This window comes from Cydia pomonella, chromosome 22 (assembly GCF_033807575.1).
Source record: "Cydia pomonella isolate Wapato2018A chromosome 22, ilCydPomo1, whole genome shotgun sequence".
NCBI lineage: Eukaryota > Metazoa > Arthropoda > Insecta > Lepidoptera > Tortricidae > Cydia > Cydia pomonella.
In genome coordinates this window covers 6,523,084-6,535,257 of record NC_084724.1, presented here as the reverse complement: position 1 = coordinate 6,535,257, position 12,174 = coordinate 6,523,084, and the positions used below count along the sequence as shown (strand labels likewise).

Here is a 12,174-nt window from a genome sequence, read left to right as displayed (position 1 = left end):
AATTAGTCGTAAAAGGTTCAGATGTTATTACCAATTTGCTAGTTGGGCAGGGTTGTCCATGACTTTCCAAACAACATTTTTCGCCGAAATGCCTTTAAACGGATTCCCGCTATTTTTGTTACAACTTTATACATGCGCTAGCAATTGATATGCTGAAGTCCGTTTTGGATGAAAATGCATGCTTTTTTTTAATTAAAATACTAAAACTACATATCTATGACTTATAAGATTTGAGGAGTCCTTGGAATCCTCATGGACCCCATCATCAGAACTGGGTTTTGACAAAAACGGGACCAACTAGTTACCTATATAAATTCAAACAATAAAAAATCTGAAGACGGAATTTTGAACTGAGGTAACAAATATAGGTACAACAAAAACTCCTCCTTTTTTGAAGTCGGTTAAAAAGGAGTCAAAACCATAGAGGGCGCATTTGAAAAGTGTCTCAAGTGATTTGTGATAATAATTATGTACATAGAAAACACCCATGACTCAGGAACAAATATCCATGCTCATCACACGAATAAATGCCCTTACCAGGTTTTGAACCCGGGACCATCGGCTTCATAGGCAGGGTCACTACACATTAGGCCAGAATGGTCGTCAAAATATATACATTTCACCTTAATCCATTGCAATAAGAATAGAAAATGTATACATAATTATGAACATATCACTATATATTATGAACTCGACTGTACCTAACCCATGAATTTTACATGAAGTCAATGCATTTTGTTTTTGTTAAAACAAAGAGTTTTTTTATGATATAGGAAGAAAACCAGCAGACGAACTGCTTGGTGGTAAGCGATTACCGTCGTCCATGGACACCCGAAACACAAGAAGGGTTTGCCGTGCGTGGGGAAGTGCGTTGCCAGTATTTAAGATAAGAGTACGCTCTTTTCTTGAAGATTTGAAGGTCGTTTCGGTCCGGAAATACCGCAGGCGACAGATCATTCCATAGTTTAGCTGTGCGAAGCTGGAAGTTTCTGGAGAAACGCATAGTTGAGGACTGCCAATGTCAACCATCTAAGTGGTGAAGATGGCAGTGCTATCGCGTAGAGCGATGGCGTGGCGGAAAAATGGGCAAGGATTAATCCTGAGTTCTCTGAAACGGTGTCAAGCCACTACAAAAGACAATGGTCTCTAGCTAACAAATGGAAAAGAACTCCAGTTTCGTTTTGACTCGACTTACTCGTAATGATGTAATGAGTCTGAAAAACGAAGTCGAGTCTTATAAAGGGGACTCAAACGACTGGAGTTTATATCTCAGCAACCTTAACATAAACTGAATAATTATCTTTTCAGTATATTTTCACCAGTAAAAGTCTCATGTGTTTCGTGAGTTTTTATTAAAACGATAATTACGGTAGTAAACAAGAGTTAAACTCTTCGTTTGATTCAACGCCCATAACCGTTTTCGCTGTGGTTTAGCAGCTCTGTGTAAATATTATGCTATGTAATAAACAGGTAAATTAAATTATTACAATGGTATTCTAAAAGGGTTCTTTTGTTTCGTGTCTTAAATATAAGTACTAATTAAAGTAGCAAGAAATAAATATATTTCCTCCTCCTCCTACGGACACTGCGTCGTAGTGTTGAATCAAGACCGATTTAGTACAATTTTCTGTTAAATATATATTAATTTGTGTGTATGTTCTTTTTCTTGCTAATAAATTCTTCTTATCTTATCCTAGAATGCATTAAGGCTTTTACATAAGGGACAAGTAATATATAATTTTTAAGGATTCCAATCCTATCTGAATTCCGAAAAAACTCTTTTATTTAGGTTGCATTAACCACAATCGACGGACTGATTAATGAAACACAGTGTAACTGTGAATTAAGACTAAAAGATTAAATATCTTTTTGTAAATCGTTACCGGGTGTAGTATCCGAAGGTAACTTGAGCATTTTTAGAAAAATGTGTACCTCCTTTTTCAAAGATAAGAAAGTTTTGGGTTGTTCCTACCCATAATCCATACCCGATTACAACTCCTAAAGGATCTCTAAACACCTACGAACTTGACGGTATTCATAACGCTTACCCAGCACATCGTGGCTAACGGACCGATATAAGATGCACTTCTTTAACAACCATTTTGTCTTTTGGTGACCATGCCCACGAATTTAATAGTATTGAGTTCGAATCCATAAAGGAGAATGTTGTTTGTACCATTTAATATACGAATTGCTTGAAAGGTGGTTCCAGGTCTAAATCCAGATAATAATGTACCTGACGACCTGTATAGCCTATTGGGTAGTGACCCTGCCTATGAAGGTCGATGGTCCCGGGTTCAAATCCTGGTAAAGGAATTTATTTGTGTGATGAGCACGGATATTTTTATATTATTCCTAAGTCTTAGGTGTTTTCTATGTATTTAAGTATTTATACATTATATATGTCGTTGTCTAAGTACCCACAGCACAAGCTTTATTGTCTTACTGTGGGAATTAGTCAATTTGTGTAATAATTTCCTATAATATTTATTTAGTTATAAATTTGAATGATATATGAATTCAAGGGAGAGCTCTACCTATTTCTACGTATATCTCTCTGTGTTCAAATTTTAAAAATAGCATAAAACTATTTAGATTGGCTTTTATTTTACCGAGATTTAAAATAGGGAGCTCCACATACGTAATGAAGGTGTTATTTACCAACTAAGCTAAAGTAACTGAAGATCATACTTATTTTTAGACTTAAAGTTATCTTATTTATGATATAGCCACGCTAACTTGGCAATAAGAATGCATAGATATCTTTATAAGCTACGTACTCGTCACCGACGTAGCCCTTGGCGTGAAAACTTAGCGTAGTCTGCCTCGGCTTATAGTCTAATGAGCAAGGTTTTTTATACTGGTTAGGTACATGGAGCGAACGACTCGCCTACTGTTATAAGTATGGGAATAATTTGGCTGGACCGGGTATATAAGGAGGATAGCGGGTGGTACTGGCCATTCGGAAGACAACTGTGGACTGTCTTTGAACATGGCTGTCGTGAAGGTTCGGTGAGTTCAACTCTTAGTGTGAACGTTTTAGTGCGTGATGACATTTTAAACAAAAAAAGTGAAAATTAATAGTAGAAATTTAATTTTTTTTTGTGAAAAATATATTAATCGGGCGCCGCAATGCTAGATTGTGTAATTAGTACCTACGTTACGTTTATCTTTCCTGAAAAACAAAACTTTCAACTCTTAAATATTTTCAATAAATATTAAAAACGAAAGAAAGATACCTAAACTAAAAATATTTAGTGGCTGAGCTTGCCACTTAAGTTTAACATGGATGTTTAAACCGATAATGAATAAAAATATTAACACATTTTTGATTTCGAATGAATACTTATTCAAGTGAATAGGATAGAAAATAAGCTAATTATCTTAAAAAATGAAAAAAATATATATCTAAATGAAACAAAGAATGACACCTATAAAAAAATGCGCGTTTTCCCAGAGATAAGACCTAGCGAGGTCTATTTGATCACTCCCAATAACCCTCATATAGCAAATTTCATCGAAATATATAAATATACAAGAATTGCTCGTTTAAAGGTATTAGATTTCCTTGAATCTAATTATAATTAGGTAACTGCTGAGCGTACGTTACGTGAGGTATAGGCCTAGTAGACCTCGCAAATCCTCATAGCTTCGAGATTTTGAAAAAACAAACACAAAAACTGAATAATGAAAAAATCTATTGTAATATCGAACCTGAATAGGTTCGATTTGTTAGTATACATTTTACGATAATCGCATAAAAATGCGATAAAGATTCTATTAGAATACAGACAGACATACATACGACAGAATGTTTGCCCAAGCTTAAACAAAAACCTTCGCTCTCTTTAGGTTTTTACGTTTTTTCCCCGAAACCCATGAGGTCATTACTTAATAAAGAAAATATTTTATGTACATATTTTTGCCACAACATCATAGCCATACTAATATTGGTGACATTTACACCTCTATTAAATTAACTTAATTACCAGTATGTAAACTGACGGCCCTCGGCAATCTAGGTAGACGTAGGTAAATCATCCGTAAGCCCGGATTTAAAAGGTGCGGTTCGTAAAGAAAAAATAGGTTAAGGTATAACAACAATATTCGTAACTACTTAAATTAAAATTATATTTACACTTATATTTATACTACTCAAATTAAAATTATATATAAGGAAGTTGCGATAGCCGAATGGTTGCGGGATGGCTTCAAAACTGGCTATAATTTCTGGCTCGTAGCCTATTAGTTCAAGAGTGCCGACGTCTTGATACTTTAAGAGTGCCTAATTTTGATAATTGGGTACTTGACACATATTGAATATTATAATAAAATTTAGCTAAATGGATAGAAAATGAGCCATCCATTATAAAAAGTGGAATTTAAAAAGACATGTTGAGATTATAAGGCTCCAAAGCCTAAAAAAATATTTTTTAAACTTTCTCAAAAAAAATGGTTAGGTACCATTAGATTCCTTACATTTTATTGAAATAGTTATTTGTGCAACAGGAGAGGAAAGTTGGTTTTTCTTGCGAGGGACTCAAAAACACGAGGTGTAAAATAACTTTGCTCTCGTGTGACACATACAACTTTTCACCTCAGTAGTGAGAACAAATTAAAGGTTAAAAAAATTCAACATCAAGTAAAGGTAACCACATTTATTTACATTCATGAATGAAAGGCATCATCATTATGATGAAAGCTTCTAGAAATATTCCTGTATTCATGGCCTTCACTAAATTAAAAAGCTACTTTGTCTCACTCCCTGGAGTGACGAAAGTAGGCCTGTTCGAGCTGTTGAGGTGAAAAATAAATTGTATGACAACTATATACATAAACGAAATATTTCAGGGTCTAAATAGCAATTTTATTGATCTTCCATACATTTAGAACAAACTAATGTAATGTAACGTCACATTACAACAATTTATCATTTTGTTAAAGGCGATTGATTTGTCGACTGCGCCGAGCGTCAGATTTTAACTCTCATTTCTGACCTTTGTGTTGCTTAAATGCCGTGAGTCCTATAAATACATTAAGATCGATTGACATTATTTACAAAAAAACTGTCAAATAGCCAATTCAAGTCAGTGGGTTTCGGCCAAATAAAATAATATATAATAATAACAATGTGTTTGCCGTACTTAAGCCAAAGTCATCGACCTGCAATAGTTTTTTCAACAGATTTCTGACTTGCACTCGAGCCCCATGCGTTATGTCTGTTCAGTATGTGTAAATGCATTTTACCCCTTTTTAGGGTTCCGTAGCCAAATGGCAAAAAACGGAACCCTTATAGATTCGTCATGTCCGTCTGTCTGTCCGATTCTGTCACAGCCACTTTTTTCCGAAACTATAAAAGCTATACTGTTCAAACTTGGTAAGTAGATGTATTATATGAACCGCATTATGATGTTTACACAAAAATAGAAAAAAAACAATAAATTTTGGGGGTTCCCCATACTTAGAACTGAAACTCAAAAAAACTTTTTCATCAAACCCATACGTGTGGGGTATCTATGGATAGGTCTTTAAAAATGATATTGAGGTTTCTAATATCATTTTTTTCTAAACTGAATAGTTTGCGCGAGAGACACTTTCAAAGTGGTAAAAAGGGTGTCCCCCCCCCCGTAACTTCTAAAATAACAGAATGAAAAATCTAAAAAAAATATATGATATACATTCCCATGCAAACTTCCACCGAAAATTGGTTCCAACGAGATCTAGTAAGTAGTTTTTTTTTAATACGTCCTAAAAATTAAAAAAAAAAAAATTATCAAAGCATACGTGTGGGGTATCTAGGGATAGGTCTTCAAATATGATATTTAGGTTTCTAATATCATTTTTTTCTAAACTGAATAGTTTGCGCGAGAGACACTTTCAAAGTGGTAAAAAGGGTGTCCCCCCCCCGTAACTTCTAAAATAACAGAATGAAAAATCTAAAAAAAATAGATGATATACATTACCATGCAAACTTCCACCGAAAATTGGTTTGAACCAGATCTAGTAAGTAGTTTTTTTTAATACGTCATAAATGGTACGGAACCCTTCATGGGCGAGTCCTACTCGCACTTGGCCGCTTTTATATCTTAATGTGTCATGATTTATCCCTGGGCATATAACCACATATGTAAATTATGAGTAAAATCAGAGAATATATGAATATAAACTTTATTAATAAAATGCACAGAAAGGAAAGCGACTTATGAAACATGTAAATATAAAAAGCAAATATCAAAAACGTGACAGGTGTTCTTATTATAAAATCTTAAAAGGTTCAACGATATTTAACCTCGCTCTGCTCATGCAGACATAGCGCATCCTACGCCGTTGATGGTAGGATGCATCGTAAGACATAAAATTATTATTTAAATATTTTCGAGCACCTATATATATTTCTATTATTTATTTCTTTGAAATCCAACGCATGAGATGCAATGAAAATGGGATAAACTCGGACGAAGGCTTACCTACATTATACAGTCAGCCAAGAAAGTGAGCCAGTCAGTCGAAAAGTGGTAAACAACTTGCTTGACTGCCAACCAGCTCTTTGGCTCTTGTATGTGGTAAAATGTTGCCAGCAATTAAAAACTGATGATAAATACTTGTTTTACAGGATTTGTCTGTACCATACCATTGGTGCATGTTCCATTATAGGGGTGTTTACAAATAACTAAGTACAAGCTATAGGATAGCAAATAATAAAAATATGGGCATTGTCTGTATTGGCGCTGTCCATTTGTATTGTACTAATCGTAAGTTTGAACATTCACTCTCTTATAGCTCCTCTACACGATGGGCCATTATACTGGTCCACTAAGATGGGCCAGCGTGTAGAGAGGGTAGTGGTTTCGGATGGCTTAATCTGGTGCTGGGATGGCCACGGTGCACGGTGTCGGTTTTTCGTCCTCACATCAATGGTACTGGGCCAGCGTTGGTGCGCACGCATCTACGAGTTCACGTACACGTCTTCTTCTATTCTTTTCTTGTACTAATAGCAAGTTGAACTGAGTTTCTTCAAGGTATTTGGGTTATATAACGTGCTCTTATTTGTTAATTCACTACCGCTTTTGCCATTAGTATACTCTATGTAATTACAATTATGCATCTCAAGTCTCAACTCTTCTACCAATGCCTCTATACCTACTTATAATACGTGACGTTTTTTCTTGTCCCCAGAAGCGTGACACTGGTGGTCTGGGCGCTGATAGCCAGCCTGGTGACAGCTCAGATCACATTCAGTCGCGACTGGACGGGCGGGAAACGCGCCCCGGCTCCACTCGACTGTGCTCAGTTCACACGGCTATGCCGGCAGTTCGTAGTGAGTTTACACATTGTATTACAGTCTGGTCATTTGGTGACCTGGGGGCCTACCGCGAAAACCGAAATTAGCAAATTGCGGGAATCTTTCTCATTTACGTAATTAGAGTGAGAGAAAAATGCCCGCAATTGACGAACTTTGATTTTTGCGGTTATAGCCCTGTACACAGGTACAGGCGGCCTAATTGACAATCGTACATTGACAAACTCCGATCGTAAAAATAAAACCGGTCAAGTGCGAGTTCGTTTTACTTGCGCACCGATGGTATATTTTTTCACATTTTCCTTCATAAATCAATTTATTTTACTATAAAAAAAAGGAAAAAATGTTTTGGAATGTACAATTTGAGTTTTTTTAAATGATACCCCCCTTAAACTAGTCACTAGAATTTGCAATTTTGCCCCCTCTTAATATTAGGCATTTTCCATAGTTAATAAAAAAAATATTCTTCCAATGTGTCTGGGTTAGCGTTGTTCATAACTATTCCAAATTTAAAATCGATAGCTTAAGTGATTCTCTAAGTATTTAGCGATGTGACAGACAGACAGACATACGGACAGACGGATAGAGTCGCACCTTATGTACTTTTTTTGTACGGAACCCTAAAAATGTAAGTATCAGGACGACAGATGCAACGAAAAGTCACGTGATAATTTCCATACACTATTTCACTTTCAATTGGTGTTTTTTCTCAAAGATTGACATCTTGATTAAATAAATCGACTGTACTGTGCCCAGTTCACGGAACTACGTCGGCAGTTCGTAGCGAGCTAACACACTGTAGCCGCAATTTGGCGGTTTTACTTTGTCTTTTCCGTTCCTAAAAGTAAAGAAACATTATGCTAACAATTATACAGGCCAAAAATACTCGGCGGCGGTGGTGCTGGCCGTTATTAATGTAACTAGAAATTAGACTCCAGTTTCCTTAGCTTTCGGGAATAGAAGACGTTTATTCCATCTTACGTTCAATGTGTATAATACTTGTAAAAATAATATTCTTACAAGTATAAGACAGTATTTATGCTGAGTTGGCCCCTGGGCCAGTGGGCCTTATAATAAGCACAAATGCATTTTTTCGGCATCTTCTGGAAACCTAACCTACCGCCCTTTGTAAACCCCCCCCCCCCCCTTACCCCTCCAGGGTAAATAAATACGCCCCTGCGTACCACATAAAGCATCTCACATGCACCAATAAGTGATAAGTAATAACTTAAGATCGTATCAATATAAGATCAAAACCTTATCAATTTATCAAAATCTTATCAAATTATTAAAACAGAATAGACCTCAATGACTTTTTTTTTACCTGCGACGGCAGCTTGATTGCATTTTAATCTCTTGTCACTGTGCCTGGTACTTTCGCACTTACATGCTTGTTTGAACATGACAGGCATGGTGGCAGGCGATAAAAATGCGACCGTGCTACAGTCGCAGAGCGATTAAAACGCTCGGAGATTCGCCCTAACAATTCTCATATTCTCCTATTTTAAATAAAGCTACCTTCTTCAACTACTATTAGTATGTGTATCATCTGTCGGCAGCACGACCTGAAGACCTCGATGACCGTCTCCGGCTTGGACAAGCACCGACGGCCTGACTCCGAGGACCCCAACTATGACGAAGACAAATAAGACCACTGCTGCAGTCTGAAGCTGGAGTCATTAAGCGATTTATAGAAACACACACACATTAACACAACATAAATATTAACATTGTATAATTTTTGAGAAATGCCTAGTCTGATTTTAGAACCCCTTTTTATAAGAACATTTTTTGTTTCTTAGGTATTCTACGTATACAGTATTTTCGGCGAAGAATTGCGCAGATGCCTATTTTTGACGTTAATAATGTAGTCAGCAAAGCCATGGGTGTAGGCGGGGGGGGGGGGGGGGGGGGGCAGCTGCCCTCCCTGGACCTCAAATTTCACGTACAAATTATACCCCTCTGCGGCGTCGGCCCCCTACCCTAGGCCTCTGGCGATATAAACTTGCCCCCCCCCCCCCCCCCCCCTAGTTTACTGGCTGGCTACGCCCTTGAGCAAAACTATTAATTAGCTTGATGGAAACCCTGCATATACATACAGGGGTGCTAAGGTAAACATTTTGCTGACTGTACCGAAGTGGCAGCTTTCACATGCACAATGCCTTAGTAAGTTTAGGTTTGCGGAAAATACTAAGTTTAGGTTTGCGGATCGTAATTTATAAACAGTAGCAAAATTAGGTACAACACTCAAAAGATCTGCACAGGCTTATTAGCAATAAAGCTGTGTGTAGATAATTTTGAGACCTTCGTTTGATTGCTTCTGTCTCTTAACTATAAATTATTATAAACACTTAATGACTTTTGCTGTATAATGACTTACTACGCCAAAATGGAAGGCTATTTTGCAATTTTTTCTAGTCATTTTGTGATTTTAGTTAAGTATTTGTGGTTTATATGTACCTATCAATATTATTTATTTGTAAGTTTCTATACTTGTCTTCCTATTTTTAAAGGCTGGATAACCCTTTTACTTTACATGTAAACTATCTTACTACGGACACCTAAAATGCCACTTGTTCCCAAGAGGCCGCGAGATGAAAAAATCATGTTTCTTTAGGTGCAGGCGGCATTTTATGACTCATTTTGATTTCCACGTCATTTTATGCTTCCTGTTTTTGTGATATTACTTAGCCTTTGTATTTTTAGTAAATCATTATTTTTGGTATACTATAAACTTAAATTTTATTTAAGATTTTCATAATTCTAGATTTAAGTAAGGTATTGTATGTATGTAAAGATAAGTAATATACATATATTCTAAAGTTAGTGTTACATGTTATATAACATATTATATCGTTATTAAGTGAGCGACAATCTCGAGAATGCAGCCCCAAATAAAGCACATTCGACTATGTTGTGTTTCTTTTGTTAATCGACTACCTACACCTACCTATATACCCCGCGCATCCAATGATCGTCCCCATGACAGCAATAGGGTTGTTTCCATCTACAAATCTTAGGGCAGAATTGTATCCCAATAAATTCTTTTGGGTTATAAGAACATGTTAAACTACTTTTACGGGACCTGTAATGACCATATTTTTGTAAATATTGAATTTAAAATATCTTTTGGCACACGTCGCGTGACCAAACTCGAAACGTCATTGAAGATTCTGATGACGTCACAACTCTCGGATTGACACTGTTGACAGTTAGGCGATAAACAACAAATGACAAATGTCAGTTGACAGTTCGTATGTTCTACGTGTGTATGTAGTTATGTGTCAAACCGTAAACTGTGACGTCACACAATTTTCAACTTTTAATTAATATAGAACGTAATACAAGCGTTTAAAAAAATTGGAAACAACCCTATTGACTTATATATTATGCCAATCTCAACCAAAAGGATAATTATTGTCGGTTGTCAATAAGGCGCTATTTGCATATAAGATAAAGATAGTTTATTATTCAAGTAGGCATATTACAATGCGCTTATGAACGTCAAATAAAGCTACACCGGCTCTAACCCTACACCTCTGACCCGAGAATTTAAATCCCCCCCTCAATTGGAGGCTTCAATTAATAATTAATATAGCTTCAATTTGTAATTAACCTTATCGACCACTAACAATGTGGTACCTTTAGGTTCAAAACGTCACATTACTTCGTAAAGACTTACGGGCACCAAGAATGTTGCCAGCATATCGCTGTCAGTGACAACTGAACTGAAAAAGTAGATTTTTTTGGTTTTTGGCTTATATTTCGGAAACCATGCCTCATAGCGACATGTTCATCGTACAAAATGAAAGCTAATTAAATTTGCTACCAGTTTTACTCAGTCAAGTTTTCTATAACTTTTATAGTTTGCGATATATCCGCTTATGAAAGTCTGTAGTTTTGCATTAAATTTCCTTCAATATTATTTACGGTACTCTCGAGGAACCCGAAAGATTTTAACAGTGTAGGTATTTGTGGTCATATTTAGACTAAAATGTCCTATAAACTTTTCTGGAATTCGCCTAGTTTAGTTTAGTCACCAATTAAAAAACAAAACATCTTTGTGCAAAACCCGCTAAGCTATGTTCCCATTGCCACTAAGGGATGCAGTCTAAACTAAATATCTATACCTTTTTTGAGCATTTATTGCCTGGATATATTGGATTACGGCCAGAAAACAAAAAAAAAATGGAAAAGTAAAAACCCATAAAATAAAACCGAAAAGGGGTACAATAAAATATTATCCTGTTTTATATGCGCTAAGGTACTGATATGATTGTAGTCGGCGCCAAGCAATACCTTAAAAATATGTAACAAACGTGCTTTGATTTTGTGGTCAAGAAAACATCCTTAGTACTATAAACTAAGCTAGCACATAAGTATTATAAATAAATAAATAAATATTAATGGACATTATTACACAAATTGACTAAGTCCCACAGTAAGCTCAATAAGGCTTGTGTTGAGGGTACTTAGACAACGATATATATAATATATAAATATTTATAAATACTTAAATACATAGAAAACACCCATGACTCAGGAACAAATATCCATGCTCATCACACGAATAAATGCCCTTACCAGGATTTGAACCCGGGACCATCGGCGTCGTAGGTATTATAAATCCTATACACTTACATTTCTACAAAGCTATTAACTTAGCACCCCCGCTTATAAAAGGGTCTATTTAAACACTGCAATGTTATTAACGTCTTTAATAGGTTTTGCCTGTCCTTAGTATTAGAGGAGTGTGAAATTTTACCCTCATTAGATAAAAAAACTCGCTCCAGTAAGTTACGTACTTTAGATTATTTACCTTCATATCCAATACCAAAAAGTAACAATGTATATGGTAAAAGAGTAACCGACTT

The 12,174-nt window shown here is 35.9% G+C and overlaps 1 protein-coding gene across 1 annotated transcript; it reads left to right on the top strand.

The window, feature by feature from the left end:
- Positions 1–1,737: 1,737 nt before the first annotated feature.
- On the top strand, positions 1,738–10,212 carry LOC133530119 (uncharacterized). Its single transcript, XM_061867959.1, has 3 exons — positions 1,738–3,012; positions 7,177–7,318; positions 8,860–10,212. Exons 1-3 carry the CDS (start codon positions 2,993–2,995, stop codon positions 8,947–8,949), a joined length of 252 nt encoding a protein of 83 aa, XP_061723943.1. The 5' UTR covers positions 1,738–2,992; the 3' UTR covers positions 8,950–10,212.
- Positions 10,213–12,174: the final 1,962 nt, after the last annotated feature.